The sequence below is a fragment of the Pongo pygmaeus genome, chromosome 22 (assembly GCF_028885625.2).
Source record: "Pongo pygmaeus isolate AG05252 chromosome 22, NHGRI_mPonPyg2-v2.0_pri, whole genome shotgun sequence".
Taxonomy (NCBI): domain Eukaryota; kingdom Metazoa; phylum Chordata; class Mammalia; order Primates; family Hominidae; genus Pongo; species Pongo pygmaeus.
Genome location: NC_072395.2, coordinates 30,708,300 through 30,721,176, shown reverse-complemented (window position 1 = coordinate 30,721,176; position 12,877 = coordinate 30,708,300). Strand labels below are relative to the sequence as shown.

The following is a 12,877-nucleotide window of genomic DNA, read 5'->3' as shown; positions in this document are numbered from 1 at the left end:
GAAGCTGAGGAAGTGGCTGGATCTCTTTAGTAAGTTCTGATGGTTAGAGTCATCAGCATTTATTAACGATCACAGATATAGAGTAAGGAAAAGAGAATGGAGTGAGTGTTGATATCATTTACTGAGACGAGGAAAACAGGAAGAAATCAGATTGGAAAGAGAGTGAGAGTTCTGATTTGTATATATTAAGCTTGGGACTGCCTATTAGACATCCAGGTTGGTATCAGCCAATGATGTCAGCCTAGGGACATACAAATCTAGACAAATTTAGAAGTTTTCAGTATATTGTCGGTATTTAAAATAATGACTTGGATAAGATTATGTATGAGGCCAGTGTAAATATAAAAGAGAAGGCCGAAGGCAGACCCCTGGGGTATTCTAAAATTTAGAGTTTAAGATGAACAAAAAAGACCCGGGGGAATAAAAAGACTGAGGAAGAACAGAGAGTGAAATGAAAGGCAAATCACAAGTGCATGGTGAATCCTGGAAGTCAAGTGAAGAAAAAAATTCAAAGATGATTCCTTAAGTTTCAGGAATAATCTACTGAGTAAAATTATGCTCAGGAGTGTTTGGCCTATTTCTGGTTTCCTGTATTTACTTCTGTTTCTTACACTTATGCAAATAAGCATATACCCATATTTTAAAAACAGATTTCTACCTAAAATTAAATAAAAATATTCACATATATGAAACTCTTTTCCTTACTCATGAAAAGGAAGAAAAATTAAACATATCCTTGTTGTCTACCCTCCTTTTATAATAAAACTACCTTTTGCACCTGTTAACTTTTCTCTTTTGAGTTTCATTGCAGACACATGGCCTTTCATAAACAACTCATTTCTTTTAACTAGGGTAATTATAATGATCATTATATGAGAGTCATCTTGCTAAAACTTGGCCAATGTTATTTCATTTAATCTGGCTTGTTTGTACTTTCAGAATTGCCCGATATTCTTGAAAACTTTCTTACTCTCTGGCAACAACACTATGTTTCAGAAACATTCTAATTTTCAGTTGCCTTAAATATTAGAATTGGCTAGCCATCTAGGAATCCTCGTTATATTCAGAGGAGAATAAAAATAGAGACCAAAAGTGCTGTGCTTGGTGTAAACATCAGTGTTGGCGTGGTGCAAAGTTGTTGAGGTTGCTGTTGTGCCACCTTTAATAATAGTAAAACAGGAAAAAGGTTTTAATTTACAGTTTTGGATTCCCATTGATTTTCTTTTCCTTTCAGCCTGTTGTGATGCTCTATCATAGCTGTCTTACCATATTTGCTTTCTACTGCATTGAAATTCCCACCTACAAATGGACATCCTGATGCCTAGAGTGGTGAAGTTATTTTCACATCCGCACATAGCCACATACATCTGGGGTACCACTAGTTCATCTTATCTGGTGCTGCTTCTGCATCTCAGGAAATGGGAAAAAAGCATCTTTTTTCAAAGAAGCATCTTTGGGGTTACAGAGACCACGAGTGTATGTTTTTCTGCCCTCTCCAACCTGCTGTGCTTCTCTTTCTCTTGCTACGGTGGCAAATGTCTTGCTTGTGCAGGACAGATGGTGAAATGCAGCAAAAATTCAGCCAACTTCTTTTTTTGGGGGGTGGGGGGCAGAGTTTCGCTCTTGTCACCCAGGCTGGAGCGCAATGGCACAATTTTGGCTCCCTGGAAACTCTGCCTCCCGGGTTCAAGCGATTCTCCTGCCCCAGCCTCCCGAGTAGCTGGGATTACAGGCATGCACCACCATGCCTGGCTAATTTTTGTATTTTTGGTAGAGACGGGGTTTCACCGTGTTGGCCAGGCTGGTCTCAAACTCCTGACCTCAGGTGATCCACCTGCCTCGGTCTCCCAAAGTAAATTCAGCCAATTTCTATCTAAAGATGCCCTATCTTTGCCATCTTTATCCTCTACTAGATTGGGGATTTCCTATTCAAGGTGGTTCTCACCTTCTCCTGTGCCCATCTATCTTCTGTCCTATAGCTCTTCCTTCCTTTACTAGAAAGGGGATGCTTTGAGACCAGATTTTAAAGCATAAAAAGTCCCATCTCTTCATCTAAAATGATTTTTCTGAAGGCTGTCTTCCCCTACCCCTCAGATTTGGGTATATAAAAAAGCTACGAAGTTTTCTGCATTGCTCAATATCCCAACAGTGATTACAAAGTACAGATTGTTGAGTGCCACTCCAACTTTCCAAATTAGAATTTCTGGAAATGGAAATTAGAAATCTAAAGTTTTAGAAACTTCCTCAAGTGGCTCTAGAACTTAAGAACTATTGGCTGTAAGCTCTGTATTCTCCAGTCATTTTCCACTGAGGAAAAGCTCTAAAATTACTGCCAGATGGACTAGTACTAGTGGTGCTTGTGCTAGTGTTGGTTTTGTGGTGGGGAAGTTAAGTGCATGACAGAAAGATTTGTGGAGCAACCATTCTCTTTGAGAGAAAGATGTAAATGATACATGGTGGTGGAATTTTTCCTATCCATGGTGCTGCTCATAGATACTGAAGTAATAAAAACATGCAAGAGAGGCTATTTTCTATGTGGCACAATAAACAATTTTGGAAATTATCAAGAATGTGTCAGATTAATGTTGTAAATTGTATTGAGTTAGATGAGTAGCTTGAAGCATGTATATTTAATCTGCACGTTCCTGGTTTGTATATTGGTTTTCTACTTAAGTCCTTAAAATAATGAAAGGAAATGTTGATTACTAAACTATGTTACCTGCAAGCTCTCTCATATCAGTAATTATGTTGGTTAGTTCTCAGATAAAGTATAGTATTTACAAAAGAGAAGAATTTGGGAGTTTAGATGCTCTTTCTCTGAAATACCTTAATTTAACATTTATTTAAGTCTATAGCAAATAAACTGCATACACCTCTCTGAACTTCTATATGAAAAATTCTGAAGATAAAATATGTAGAAAACATCTGAGGAGACAATCCTATAACTTTTAATAATGACATGTCCTCTGTTAACTCCAGCTTACATATAATGATCTCATACACTGTGAGCAAATATTAATAGTTAATTCATTAATATAGCTAATATTATTTATATAGATCATTTATATACATATACTATAAATTATAAATACTATTATAATACATTGGTTATATGAATATAACAGAAAATATGATGTATAAATAAATTTAATAAAATGCCAAATATGAAACATATGGTATAGTAATTATGAGATTAATTTTTTGTAAATATTGAGTGAATGTGTGAGGTAAATGTTGAGTAAAAAAAAAATCATACAATTTTTAAAATAAAGTAACTACTTCATACCTGTCAGTCTTAAGAGGCAGGCTACTCAAGTGAAAACTGACCAGTTGAGCTTTAAGAAATATACTTAACATGTGATAGAGAAAGAAGTTCAGAAATAGAACACCAGGGAAGAGATTTGGCTTTGTTCACTCTCCCTACATAGGCTAAAGTAGACACGGGAATCCTAGGGTACAGTGGAAGTGGGGTGCTGTCTGAAATTATCAAGATGCCAAGCATGGCTGAAGTACAGCTTCCTCTGACCTGGAGAAGAGAAAGCAAGAAGACCTCTTGTCAAGCCTCTACAGCACCATAATGACCTCCTGGCCCAGTCTCTAAGCCACTTAAGGAGCTGCCACCAACCACTAGGAGCAGAGATAACTTCCCCTATGAGGAACCAGGGAAAGCAACAGCAGAGCTTATCGCTCCCTCTTGCCCCCCACATCTCCAGTCCTTCCTTCTAGTTCTCAATCCCTCCCACGGCACCCCACTCAGAGCTGTATGAGGCACCCCAGTCACTGGTGTAAGTGCAGGCTCTAAAGTCAGACAGCTCCAATTAAAGTCACCTCCTACCATTTAGATAATCAGTGCCTAGTTTGTTCTGATTGTAAAATTATGATGAGGATTAAACGAAGAGATACAAAAGTTCTTGGTATTGCACTTGGCACCAAGTAGCATTTTGTTGCTACAGAGCACTTAGGTGTATTTCTTCAAGTTTTAATGCAATGTGGTTGTCAGTGGATGCTTTACTGAATGCGTGGATGCTCATTGGCTTTACTGATGACTGCTACCTGACCAAACATAGTAATTTGGTAAATAAAACAAAGTGATAGATAGATGTAAGTAACTTCATGCCCTTTATACATCTGTAAGTGACTTGGATTTGAATATTTAAATACCACATTAAACAAGGCGTTTGCAACTGTTAAGAATTGAATCGATAGCTCTGCCTAGGATTGCAACCATTGAATTTTACCTTCATTGTGAATATGGCTTAACTGGCTTAATTCCAGCTGATAATTCCTTTGTGTGAAGAAATCGCAGGCCAATAGCACATTTAAAAGTCCTTGCACACTTTCAAATCATAATATAGTACCCAATTTAATCTGTTCTACAACACAAGTGTTATCCTTTACCAATTATTATAGATGGCCAACATTGTATATGGAGATTATTCAAGTTTATATGTTAGATTATAAAAATTATAATAAGGCATACTGTTTACTTTTTTTTTTTTTTTTTTTGAGGCGGAGTCTCGCTCTGTCGCCCAGGCTGGAGTGCAGTGGCGCCATCTCGGCTCACTGCAAGCTCCGCCCCCCGGGTTCACGCCATTCCGGTGCCTCAGCCCCCCGAGTAGCTGGGACTACAGGCGCCCACCACCACGCCCAGCTAATTTTTTGTATTTTTAGTAGAGACGGGGTTTCACCGTGTTAGCCAAGATGGTCTCGATCCCCTGACCTTGTGATCTGCCCGCCTCGGCCTCCCAAAGTGCTGGGATTACAGGCGTGAGCCACTGCGCCCGGCTTGTTTACTTTAACTATATGTGAATTCAATGACTCTCTAAATGGGAAATGCATCTGAACTTCCTTCCATTATACTACAGTTGCTACAGTTGTCTGAAAAAGCCCTGAACAGGGACACAATTTCCACAGTGAAATGTGACCTAAGACAGAGGTTCTCCAACCTAGCCATGTATTATATATATTAGCACAAATTGGGAGACTTAATTTTAAAAGTATTTTTTAAATTGTCTGGTGGACTATTCCAGACCCACTACATTAGAATCGGGGGAAGGAGGGGAAGTAGGTGTCAGCATTATTTAAAAGCACCCCACGGGACTGCAATGTACAACCACAGTTGAGAACTACAATCTAGAACTAGAGCTCAGCATATGACTTAAGAGGAGGGAAACAGAGAGATTAGCACTAATTAGGGCTTTCTTTATGTTATGAAAATAAAGATTTGAGGAATATTTTTAAAGGATGATTCTTCAGAGAAATTAAAGAACATCCCAGGATAGAAACATATTCTGAAATGTCATGATGAAGATCTTCTAGAAGGGAACTGCTTTGGATGGAGAGTGTCTCATATTTCTTCATTACTATTTTCAGGAGAAATTTAGAGCCATCCAAGTGGACAGCAATCCTAGGCCTGCATATGACATCAAATCTGACCTCTCCTCAAACAGTCCCTCGAATGATAGATCAAATTGTCATAAACCCTCATTACAATAGGCGAAGAAAGGACAACGACATTGCCATGATGCATCTGGAATTTAAAGTGAATTACACAGGTAAAACAAAAAACTCACTCTTAGTCATATTATCTGCCAAAATTAATTCAAAATTAGATTTCAAATATTATCAATGTCAATGCATTAATTCATAAAAGTTAGATAATTTGTTACATAAATCATTAGAACTTAAATGGGATTAGGGAGTAGAGAGAAATATATTAAATTTCTATCATCAGGATGTTTAAATTCAACTTTCTGGAAAGGACCATAGAATAAAACTCTCTGAGCCCTGTATAACCAGTAAACTCAAAGGAGAAGCTCAGATAAATAGATGATGTTATTATGCATGCCCTCTCTATTTTTCATGTAAAAGAAAGGCAGGTTCATCTACCAAAAAGGCAGAGCAAGACATAAACTGAGAGAAAAACATATGTTCTGTGGGGAAAGTGAGCAAGAATTAAGTTATTCATACGAGGAAGTTTGGTTTTTTGTTTTGTTTTGTTGTGTTGTTTTGTTTTGTTTTGTTTTGAGACAGAGTCTCACTCTGTTGCCCAGACTGGAGTGCAGTGGCACGATCTTGGCTCACTGCAACCTCCACCTCCCAGGTTCAAGCGATTCTCCTGTCTCAGCCTCCCAGGTAGAGGGGACTACAGGTGCATGCCACGATGCCCAGCTAATTTTTTTTCTTGTATTTTTAGTAGAGACGGGGTTTCACCATGTTGACCAGGATGATCTCAATCTCTTGACCTCATGATCTGCCCGCCTTGGCTTCCCAAAGTGCTGGGATTACAGGTGTGAGCCACCATGCCCGGCCTTCATAGGATGAAGTTTTTAATGGAGATTCGATAATATTATCTGAGTGGCAAATGAAGGACTTCCTCCAAATGCCTGGAAAATGTGCAAGAAATCCCCTGATAAAGTGAACTTTATCATGAAGGGCTCTGCTCAATTCTGACTTTTATTCCTAAGTCTTTTTCAGTGCCCAGTTAGGAGAAAGTGCTGCCATCTCTATGTTTTCATGGGGTTTGATCTATACATGCGTTATAGCACTTATCAAAAGCAGACTATTGCTACGGTTAGTTGTATATCCCTGTCCTTAAGGATAAGCACTGTGTCTTATTCATTTTTGTGTCTGCCCTAGGTCTTACACGCAGTGGGTGCTTAAGAGTGCCAGTTGGCTTGTAAATTGATGCAAGAAGGGCTTTAAAAGTCGGTGACCAATGTCAATGCTTCCATAATTGCCCTGTAAAACAACCTCCTAAAAGCTTTTTTAACATGGTGATAATTGGGGAAAATAAAAAAGCCTCAGAACATTTGCCCAAGTTTCTATTAATTGATGCTGAAAATCATTCTTACCATAATTTTCAGAGAACTGGCACCACTTTCTATTAAGCACCATAATTTTATTTAAAAATAAAATATAAATGATTACCTCCAGAACTAAGACATTTTTTACACTATAAAAGAGTAATGAGGGCCGGGTGCCATGGCTCACGCCTGTAATCCCAGCACTTTGGGAGGCCGAGGCAGGGGGATCACGAGGTCAGGAGATCGAGACTATCCTGGCCAACGCAGCGAAACCCTGTCTCTACTAAAAAAAAAAAATACAAAAAATTAGCAGGGCGTGGTGGCGGGCACCTGTAGTCTCAGCTTACTCGGGAGGCTGAGGCAGGAGAATGGCGTGAACCCAGGAGGCGGAGCTTGCAGTGAGCTGAGATCGTGCCACTGCACTCCAGCCTGGGTGACAGAGTGAGACTCTGTCTCAAAAAAAAAAAAAAAAAAAGTAATGAGGAGACTAGTAAAAGACCCTAAAAGGCCACCAGTGGTAGCCGATCTGTTGTCAGAAAGTGCTGCTTTGAAATGCCTATTTCCCCTAAGACCGATGTCTAAAATTTTTACAGGTAGGATAAAACAAAAATACATGTTTTTTAGATTAAATGTTGAGAATGATTGATTTTTAAAACTTGTCAGAAATGCTTGTAAATCTGTTCTTTCTTTTTCTTTGTTTGTTGATTTTGCTGTTTGCTTGTTTTTCCAGATTACATACAACCTATTTGTTTACCAGAAGAAAATCAAGTTTTTTCTCCAGGAAGGAATTGTTCTATTGCTGGCTGGGGGACGGTTGTCTATCACGGTAAATTATCAGACTCAAAAAAAAAAAAAAAAAACCCTGAAAAACGGTTTTGATAGTGAAAAACGGACTATCATAATATCCTGTGAATACTTTCAACATCTTTGCAAATCTTATATAACAATTTTTTCAGTATCTCCTAAAAGTACCGTCAAGCATGTACATATATATTTAGAGTTGTGTATCTGTAGAGCTTTCAAAGATATACTTGTAGAGTTTGTGTATTTGTAGAATTTTGTTTGTTTGCTTGTTTTTGAGACAGAGTCTCGCAATGTTGCCCAGGCTGGAGTGCGGTGGCGCCATCTTGGCTCACTGCAAACTCCGCTTCCCGGGTTCGCACCATTCTGCTGCCTCAGCCTCCCGAGTAGCTGGGACTACAGGCGCCCGCCACCACGCCCGGCTAACTTTTTTTTTGTATTTTTAGTAGAGACGGGGTTTCACCATGTTGGCCAGGATGGTCTCGATCTCCTGACCTCGTGATCTGCCTGCCTCAGCCTCCGAAAGTGCTGGGATTATAGTCGTGAGCCACCGTGCCCAGCCTATATATTTGTAGAGTTTTTAAAAATTTTTTCGGATTGCATAGAAGATATTATAAAACTATATTCTTTTGAGGGGGAATTCAAGTGTCCCCCAACCTCAATATCTAATTTTAGTATTATAAACACTGATAAACTTAAAAAAAACCTCATTAAAATGAATATACACTAGGGTTACAAAAATTAATTTTTGTAAAGCATATGATAAAGTCTCATGAAAAGCCAAATTGTTACCTGTCACATTTTCCAAACTAATGAAACTATCTTTATTTATAATGTGAAGGCCTCTACACTCACATTTTCTTAAAATGAGAATGGAATCTCTTCTAACTTGAACATGCTAATTCTGCTTACTGACAAGAGGGCTCAGATTTGACATGAATCTTACATTTGCATCCAGCAGTTGATACACCATTCACCCCCAGCATCAACTGCATGTTTTCCAAACACAGAAATCATACATATTAAAAATAATCATACTTTTTTTTGAAAAGTATTCTCGTACTTCATACCCTTTAAATGTAACCACAAGGCTCATTGGCTGTGGAATTTCTAATAGGAGTGCCCTATCTGGGACAGAGTTTTAACCACTCATAAATAATAAAGCACCAGAAAAGGCTCTGTAGTCTGATAAGAGGACCTGATCCCTGCAGTCACAACAAATTATAGCCATGACGTTTAAAAGTCCTAAATGTATTTAAGATGAAAATGCAGAAAATCTTGTGGAAAGGTAGAGGGTCTCAGAATCAAAGTACTCACATTTAAAATGTCCTATTATAAGAGAAAGCACAAAGTTCTAAGTCAAATGCTTTTCTGATAACTCCTACAAAAGTTCTTCACAGTAATGACACTGTATTGCTGAAAATGCCTCATGTCTGCTGTCCATCAAGTATATTGAAGTCAAAGACTGTATATTCATATATTTCTCCCTCTTGAAAAATATTAGGATTTATTAAACTTGAAATTTAAACAGTAAAAATGATTCCTAGATAGATATTTTCTCTTTTCAGACTTCAAGCTAAAAGACATTTTATGACCACAATGTGGGCTCTTCAGAAACAAATTAACCAATAACAAAATTTGAAACTCTTTACTTCATAGGAATTTTTTTCTGTTTTTTGGATTTTTTTTAAAAGCTGAGTAAATGTGACTTACGTTTACTTATTGTTACTAAAGATATATGTCTGATTGACTTAAGAAAGTCTCTAAGAGTGGTATGGAGCCAGGAAATAAACTGTATCTGAGATCAATTTCATTTAGGAATAAACAGCTAGATCACGTTTAAATATTTCTTGAGTAATGGTTAAGTTTCACATAGTTTATGAACTTTGCTTTATGACTTCCATCTACATAATTCCATAAAATCCCAGTTTTCTGGCTGGGTGCGGTGGCTCATGCCTGTAACCCCCACGCTTTGGGAGGCCGAGCTGGGCAGATCACCTGAGGTCAGGAGTTCGAGACCAGCCTGGCCAACATGGTGAAACCCCATCTCTACTTAAAATACAAAAAAAAAATTAGTCAGGCGTGGTGGTACGCACCTGTAATCCCAGCTACTCGGGAGGCTGAGGCAGGAGAATCACTTGAACCCGGGAGGCGGAGGTTGCAGTGAGCTGAGATTGTGCCATTGCACTCCAGCCTGGAGGACAAGAGCTAGGCTTCGTCTAAAAAAAAAAAAAATTCCCAGTTTTCAATCTTTTGAGTATATTATACTAATTAATTAGCTAGGAAAACCACGAACATATTGTTCACTAGGAAGAAATGAGGTGATACTAGTTAGTTAAATCAAGGCAATCAGTAAACAGACACTGCTCAAATGTTCCTTTACCAAACAGTTTTATCATCTACCAAACAAATTTTAATTCATTGACAAGCAGCAGAAGTGGCCTTGGTTTTTATCATAAAATTAAAGTCTGCCAAGCCATCCTTGATCCTCATAGAATGGATAACAGTGAGATGCCAAATTTTCTCTTCCATTTTAATCTCTCCAATTCATTTTCTTAACTTATAGTCCATTGTCAAACTTGAAAAGTTATCTAGTAATGTTTACTCCATGTTCACTGCCATGCTGGTACCTTGAAATTGATCATTGTGGAAGTGTTTACGTCAGTAAAATGAGAAGAAGGCCCATGGGGCTTTCATTTTTCTGGAGAGACAATTGATATACATTTACCAACGCACTGCTGAGTCATACATATCTGTTTTGCATCTAAATTACACACACACATGTACACGGGTGCACGAACACACTTTTTTTGCTTCCTTCATCTTTTTAGTGCATGAATTAAATTTAGCTAGAAATGAGGTCACATAAATTTTTTCAGCCTCAATGGCTGTCAAATGTACTAACTTCTCTTCAACGTTCCGCCTCTCTTGAGGAACCAAATAGAAATGCTAATTATTAGAAAGTGCTTATCATGTACCTTTTCTGGGGCACTAGACACCTGCTTGTTTCACATCTCTCTTGGGATTAGTATTTCAGCAGAGATTCGTACTTCTAGTGGATGAATCATTTTGTAAAAAGCAGGTAAGTACACTCTGCTTTATTTTTTAAAATGCCTCCTTTCCCTTCACCTGGGTATGGATGACAAGCTGATTGCCCCTAGACCAGGGCATAGTTCATCTGAGCTTTGTCCTCTGCTCAGTGTGCACCTGCTCACTCACACAGCACCACAAAGAAGCTGAATGCTATTATACGGAAGCGAGCACCTCCTCAGGTGCCAAATGAAAAGCGCTTCTGGATTTCTGAGCCGTTGCTAATTTCCATGAATGAAACACTTTGTGTTGGTGAGCATTTTCCCCATGAGCAATCCTGTAACTGTTTAAAATCACAGAAGATGCCCAAAGACCATCTAGTCTAATCCATCACCCCTACTAGCCCTTTGGTAAAAAAGAAGAGCTTTCCTGTTATCCATTTGGCAAAATCCACAGATGGGCTTTATTATGTGCTTTAGTGTGCAAGGTTTAGTATTTAGTTCCATTATATATACACACAGTACTTGATAATGAGAGTGAAATGTTGGAATAAATAAGACTGATGGTAGTTCATTCAAGGATGCATGTTGATCACTTCTGACTGGCTGGCTGCATTCTCCATTTTGAGCAGGTACTACTGCAAACATATTGCAAGAAGCTGATGTTCCTCTTCTATCAAATGAGAAATGCCAACAGCAGATGCCAGAATATAACATTACTGAAAATATGATATGTGCAGGCTATGAAGAAGGAGGAATAGATTCTTGTCAGGTAAAGATGTAAAACTGCTCACTGTACATTTTCAGAAAGCACTGGTGTTATAGTTATTTCATTGCTTAACAATAATTTGGGAGTAAAGAAATAATCAAGCTTCTTTCATTTCTCTTCTTTTACAAAACTGTTACTTTTTGCCTATTTGCATAATCCTCTTAGGTAGACCTGAGCATTGGAAACAAAAATTATTTTTTAAGAAAATAGGTTACAAATCGATGTCTTTGGAGACTAGACATGATACTTGAATGTGTGAGGCAGCCAGCTAAAATGAGCAGTGGGCCTGGGTTGAGCCAGAAAGTGTGCACCTTATCTAAAAGCATTTCTTTTCAAATTTCCAATTATTTTAAACCCCTTGCAAAATTAAAACAAACAAACAAAAACAGGGCCTGAGGGCCAGTTTAGTCTGTGGGCCTCTAAATTTCAACCCTGAATTTAAAATATCATCCAGGCGTGCAGTAACCTGAAGTAATTTCTTGATGAAAACCTGCATAGCCTCGTTAGAGTCAATTTACAGCTAACCAAAGGGAAGGTAAATAACTTAATAGACTGGCATAACCCTGGCTCTGGTTTTTATATTATCGTTTACACCTTATATTAGAAATGTAGTAACTTGAACTTGCTGTAGTGCTAATGTCAATATTGCAGTAAATTTGAAGTGTCAATAGCTCTTGACCTGTGTGACATTACAAAAAAACTCTTACCCACATAGTAACTTCACTGAAATATCTTGCCACCTAAGAATAATGTTCCTGTCTATTAGCTCCATGAAATCCAAGTACACACAATAAATAAAAAGGGAAGTTCTGCTAGATTTTAGAATTGTAATTAATTTTTAGGTACAGCATGGGATAGTTATGAAGAGCATGGATTCTACGTTCAGACTACTCTTGTTTGATCCTGGCTGTAACACTTATTGGTGAGACTTTGGGCAAGTGACTTAGGGTTTATGGAGAGGTTTAAATGAGATAACCCATGTAAGGCATCAAGCAATTACTCAAAAATGTTAACAAGTTTTTATTATGAAACTAGGAAATAAATTTTCTGGCGTATTTTCTATATTTGAAAATTAATAATATATCAATGCTTTAATGTCTGCTGGATTAAACCTGCTGGCATTACTGACCAAAGGAATAATTACTAAATGAAGAAATAGCCGTTTATCTCATAGGAAAATGGTTTCCCTGTGTTAAAGTGTAGCAACTTATTTTATATATTAACATATATGTCATACCACCAATACATGACAAGCCATATAAATTGACGCTTATTCAGATCATCTGTATATAAGTCCTCTAGTTAAATCAACGTATTTAGTTGTGTTAAACTTCCAGCTTAGTTTTACATTTATTCTGCTTTGATAAATGCTTGCAAATTCAAGACAAATAGGATGGCTTTTTTCTTGTTTAAAATTTATCTCCGGGTCTTATACTTCTTTTTTAAAATGAAAAGCGTGCTAAAGGTAAGAT

General features: G+C 37.8%; 1 protein-coding gene across 1 annotated transcript in view; it reads left to right on the top strand.

Annotated features, from left to right (window-relative positions):
• TMPRSS15 (transmembrane serine protease 15) overlaps nucleotides 1–12,877 on the top strand; it is a 141,732-nt gene that overhangs the window by 123,376 nt on the left and 5,479 nt on the right. The window contains exons 22-24 of the mRNA XM_054468823.2: nucleotides 5,374–5,555; nucleotides 7,537–7,632; nucleotides 11,269–11,408. Of these exons, the coding sequence (XP_054324798.2) occupies nucleotides 5,374–5,555; nucleotides 7,537–7,632; nucleotides 11,269–11,408 (418 nt within the window). The remainder of the gene's footprint in view (nucleotides 1–5,373; nucleotides 5,556–7,536; nucleotides 7,633–11,268; nucleotides 11,409–12,877) is intronic.